At 35.8% G+C, this 4,059-nt stretch overlaps 1 protein-coding gene across 1 annotated transcript; it reads left to right on the forward strand.

The window, feature by feature from the left end:
• Nucleotides 1–2,838: 2,838 nt before the first annotated feature.
• LOC138887130 (uncharacterized mitochondrial protein AtMg00810-like) lies at nt 2,839–3,402 on the forward strand. The gene is made up of 2 exons (XM_070168846.1): nt 2,839–3,091; nt 3,248–3,402. Exons 1-2 carry the CDS (start codon nt 2,839–2,841, stop codon nt 3,400–3,402), a joined length of 408 nt encoding a protein of 135 aa, XP_070024947.1.
• The last annotated feature ends 657 nt before the right edge of the window (nt 3,403–4,059 follow it).

The following is a 4,059-nucleotide window of genomic DNA, read 5'->3' on the forward strand; positions in this document are numbered from 1 at the left end:
AGGCAATTTAAACAATTAAGAAACCCAACCATAATGGGATACTTTCCACATAATAAACATAAGGACCTAAGAACCCTAGAGGCAAATTTCCCACAAATAAGTCCGAGCACACACTCATCACATAATAAACATGGACTACAATTTGCATAGAAGACTCAAATCCTAAGGGGAAGTCCCCCACACAAGGTTAGGCAAGATACTTACCTCAATCCGGCAAATTCAATACTCAATTTAGCATTTCCTTTGCCAATTCATCAATGTTCAGCTCAATCTAGCCAAAAATGACTTGAATACATCTAACAATGCAAGAGAAAATAATTCCAATTAACAAAACTATGATTCTTATACAATTTTGAAAAAGTCAAGAAAAGTCAACTCCTCAGGCCCGCACCTCAGAACTCGACATAATTTAAGAAAATCGAATACCCATTCAGCTACGAGTTCACCCATATAAAAATTATCTAATTCCGATACCATTTGGTCCTTCAAATATCATTTTATATTTTTGAAAGATTTCACAATTTTTCCTAAATTCCATCCCAAATCACGTATCAAATAATGAATTCAATGATAGATTCATGTACTCTAGCCAAATCCCAGTTAGAATCACTTACCCCGATGAATTTCTTGACAAATCTTCGAAATATTGCCAAGATTCGAGCTCTCTAGGTCAAAATATGAACTAAAGCCCTAAACCTCGTATTTATAGTGAACCTCCCAGATTTCCATCACTGCTGACCGCAAAAAAAAACCACTGTTGGCCGCGGAGAATGTTGACTGCAGTGATGTGTTTTAGTATTTTGGCCATAACTTTTTCTATAGATGTCCAAATTATGATTTCCTTACATTTTTGGAAACTAGACACGATGGTCTACAACTTTCGTGTTTGAATCATATCCAAATTCTTTGTAGATCAAAAGATATAAGCTTTTGAAATCGGACCATAATGCACGGCCGCACACGAAATTATGCGGTTTGCACTGTGGTCCGCAAAATTTTAGTGCATTCCGCACTCTACTCTGTGGTCCGCATATATTTGGTGCGGTCCGCACTCCCAAAAGTTCCAGAACCATCTCAGAGTACCGAAATGCTCGGACTCGCTCAAAATTCACCACAAAACACACACGAGGCCCCCGGAACCTCAACCAAATGTACCAACACATCCCATAATATCATACTAACTTAGCCCCACTTTCAAATAACTTCAAACATTGCTAAGACCACGAATCAGATGCCCAAACGCATGAAAATCACTATGAACTTCTAGAACCTCTAGAATTACAACCAAACGTCTGAACCATATCAAATCAACCCCAAACGACACCAAATTTTGCAGGCAAGTCCCAAATGACATAGTGGAGTTGTTCCAACTTTTGGAATCGTATTCCGACCTTGATAACATAAAAGTTAACTATGGGTCAAACCTCTTCATTTTCCAAATTTTAACTTTTCCAACTTTCACCAAAATGCATCAAATTACCCTATAAGCCTCCAAACCCAAATCTGAACACACGCCCAAGTCCAAAATCACCATACGAAGCTACTGAAATCATCCAAAACTTATTTCGGAGCCGTTTACTCATAAGTCAAAATCCGGTCAAATTCTCTTTGCTTAAGCTTCCACGACTATATTGCTTCTTTCCAATTCAACTCTGATTCATCCGAAAACTGAATCCAACCCTACAAACAAGTCGATATACATAATGTGAAGCTGCTCTTGAACTCAAACTGTCGAACCGGATGCAATTGTTCAAAACGACCAGTTGGGTCGTTACATAAATGAGCCAATATTTATGCTAATCGATTGTTCTTACTGAGAACAATCGATTGGCATAAAATCCAACTCAAATAAATCCTTAAAAACCGTCTAAAACTCCAACAAGGGGACAAATTAGGGTTTTCAATTTTCGGAATCAAATTTGAAATTGAGACAAGTGGGTGAGGATTTTGGGAAAACTCGTGATGGATTAGGAAACAGGAGTGGGCGTTGATTGTGTGGTGACGGTTTGGATTGTTTTGAGGCGTTGCCGCCGGCCGGTGGGGGTTTGGTAATTTAGGGGAGGCTAGGTTAGCTAGGGTTTATAGTGAAGCTGAAATGAAGGGGTTCGAAATTAGGGGGAACCGTTAAGGCAGCTTTATATAAAGTTAGTTCCTAGCCGTTGGATCACACACGATCAAGGCTATGATGACAAGGGCCATAAACGGGGTTGTTTGATGGGAGGGAAAACGGGACAGGGTAATTCATTGTTTGAGCTTGGATTTGGGGCAGTTTTTGTGGTGAAATACTGGCCCTATCAACTTTTTAAAATCCAGCCTTCTTTTCTTTTTCCCTTTTCATCCTTTTTCCTTTTGTTTTTCTTTTCTTTTCTTTAATTAATAAAATCCCAAATTAAATTCCTAAATTATATAAATTGTAAAGTTACACTAATTATCTAATTATAATAATTATAAAGATGATTTGATTCCAAAATAAAAGAGAAAAATCACTAATCAAAAAATTAAAAGGTAAAATGTAAACATGAGCCATTTTTTGTGATTTTTATTTTTAATAAAATAATTAATTAACTAATTAATCCTAAAAAGTATAAAAACAAAATCTAAATTCCATGCATGGTATTTTGGTATTTTTCATGATTTTTAATAAAAATTAAAAGTGCTTAAAAATGCAAACAATTAATAAAACCCTACAAAAATCTTATAAAATGGTAAATAATTGGAAAAAAAATTATTTTCTTGGATTTTGTAGGAGTAATTCATATAGGGAAAAAATCACATGCTCACAGTGTTAATCCTCTTATGTGTACGGAATTGTCAAATCTTATGCAAAGTGAGTTCGAAATGAGTATGATGGGAGAACTAACGTTCTTCCTTGGACTTCAAATCCAACAATCTGAAGAAGGAACAATTATATGTCAGACAAAATATACAAAGGAGTTGAGCAATGCAAAAGCCATTGGCAGAGTAATGAGTCCTTCAGCAAGTCTCGACAAAGACAAACCGGGAATTCCTGATGATGATACTAAGTATCGTGGAATGATTGGCTCACTTCTTTATCTAACTGCTAGTCGACCGGATATTATGTTTAGTGTCTGTAAATGTGCTAGGATTCAGTCAGTTCCTAAGTAATCACATCTGACTACAGTAAAAAGAATTATTTGATATCTCATTGGAATTATCTCTCACGGATTATGGTATCCATGATCTAACAATTTTAAATTAGAAGGTTTTTCATATGTTGATCTTTCAGGTGATAAGGAAGACAGAAAAATCACCAGTGGAACATGTCAATTACTTGGAAAGAAACTAATATCTTGGAACAGTAAAAAGCATGGATCAATTGCATTATCCATGACTAAGGCTGAGTATATTTCCATTGGAGAATGTTGTGCACGATTACTATAGATATCTCATCAATTAGGTGACTATGAATTATTATTTAAACTTATTCCAATTTTCTATGATAACTCTAGTGCTATTTGCCTATCTAAGCATCTTATGCATCATTCTAGGGCTAAGCATATAGATATCAAGCATGATTATATTAGAGATCATGTTCTTAAGGGAAACATAGAACTATGTTTTGTTGGAACTACTGACCAACTAGCGGATATCTTTACTAAGCCATTACTAGAGGACAAATTTTGCTCTTTAAGAGAGTTTACTTGGTATTGTTTGCATTAATCATTAATTTTGGGGCCTATGTGTTACTATTTTTTGCCTAATATTTAAACTTTGTTGTCTTCTGATCATTAATTGTGCCTCCGATTTCCCTCTCTTTTCCTCTTTTTTCACATCAGTTCAGATTTCAAAGAAGGAAACTCAATCATCACATCTGTTCACTGACACCCCTTCCTTTTCTATACTCAACCGTTAGAAAACCCATTTAAATACCTGAAAACCTTTTTCAATCTCCATCGTCCCCATCACCTAGAAACCCTCTCCACAACTTTCTCTTACCAAAATATCTTCCATGGCCAAACACTCAAAAAATCCTTCTGGCTCTACTAGAAAAAGTACTCGCTCCATAAGTAAGCCCTCATCTCAACCTCCAGAACAGGT

Source organism: Nicotiana sylvestris, chromosome 3, assembly GCF_000393655.2.
Source record: "Nicotiana sylvestris chromosome 3, ASM39365v2, whole genome shotgun sequence".
NCBI lineage: Eukaryota > Viridiplantae > Streptophyta > Magnoliopsida > Solanales > Solanaceae > Nicotiana > Nicotiana sylvestris.

Excerpts from the sequence above, each read along its gene's own strand:
- LOC138887130 (XM_070168846.1), top strand. The coding sequence starts at position 2,839 with ATGAGTATGATGGGAGAACTAACGTTCTTCCTTGGACTTCAAATCCAA. Across the intron at positions 3,092-3,247 it reads GGATATTATGTTTAGTGTCT|GTGATAAGGAAGACAGAAAA; the intron begins GTAAATGTGCTA and ends TTGATCTTTCAG.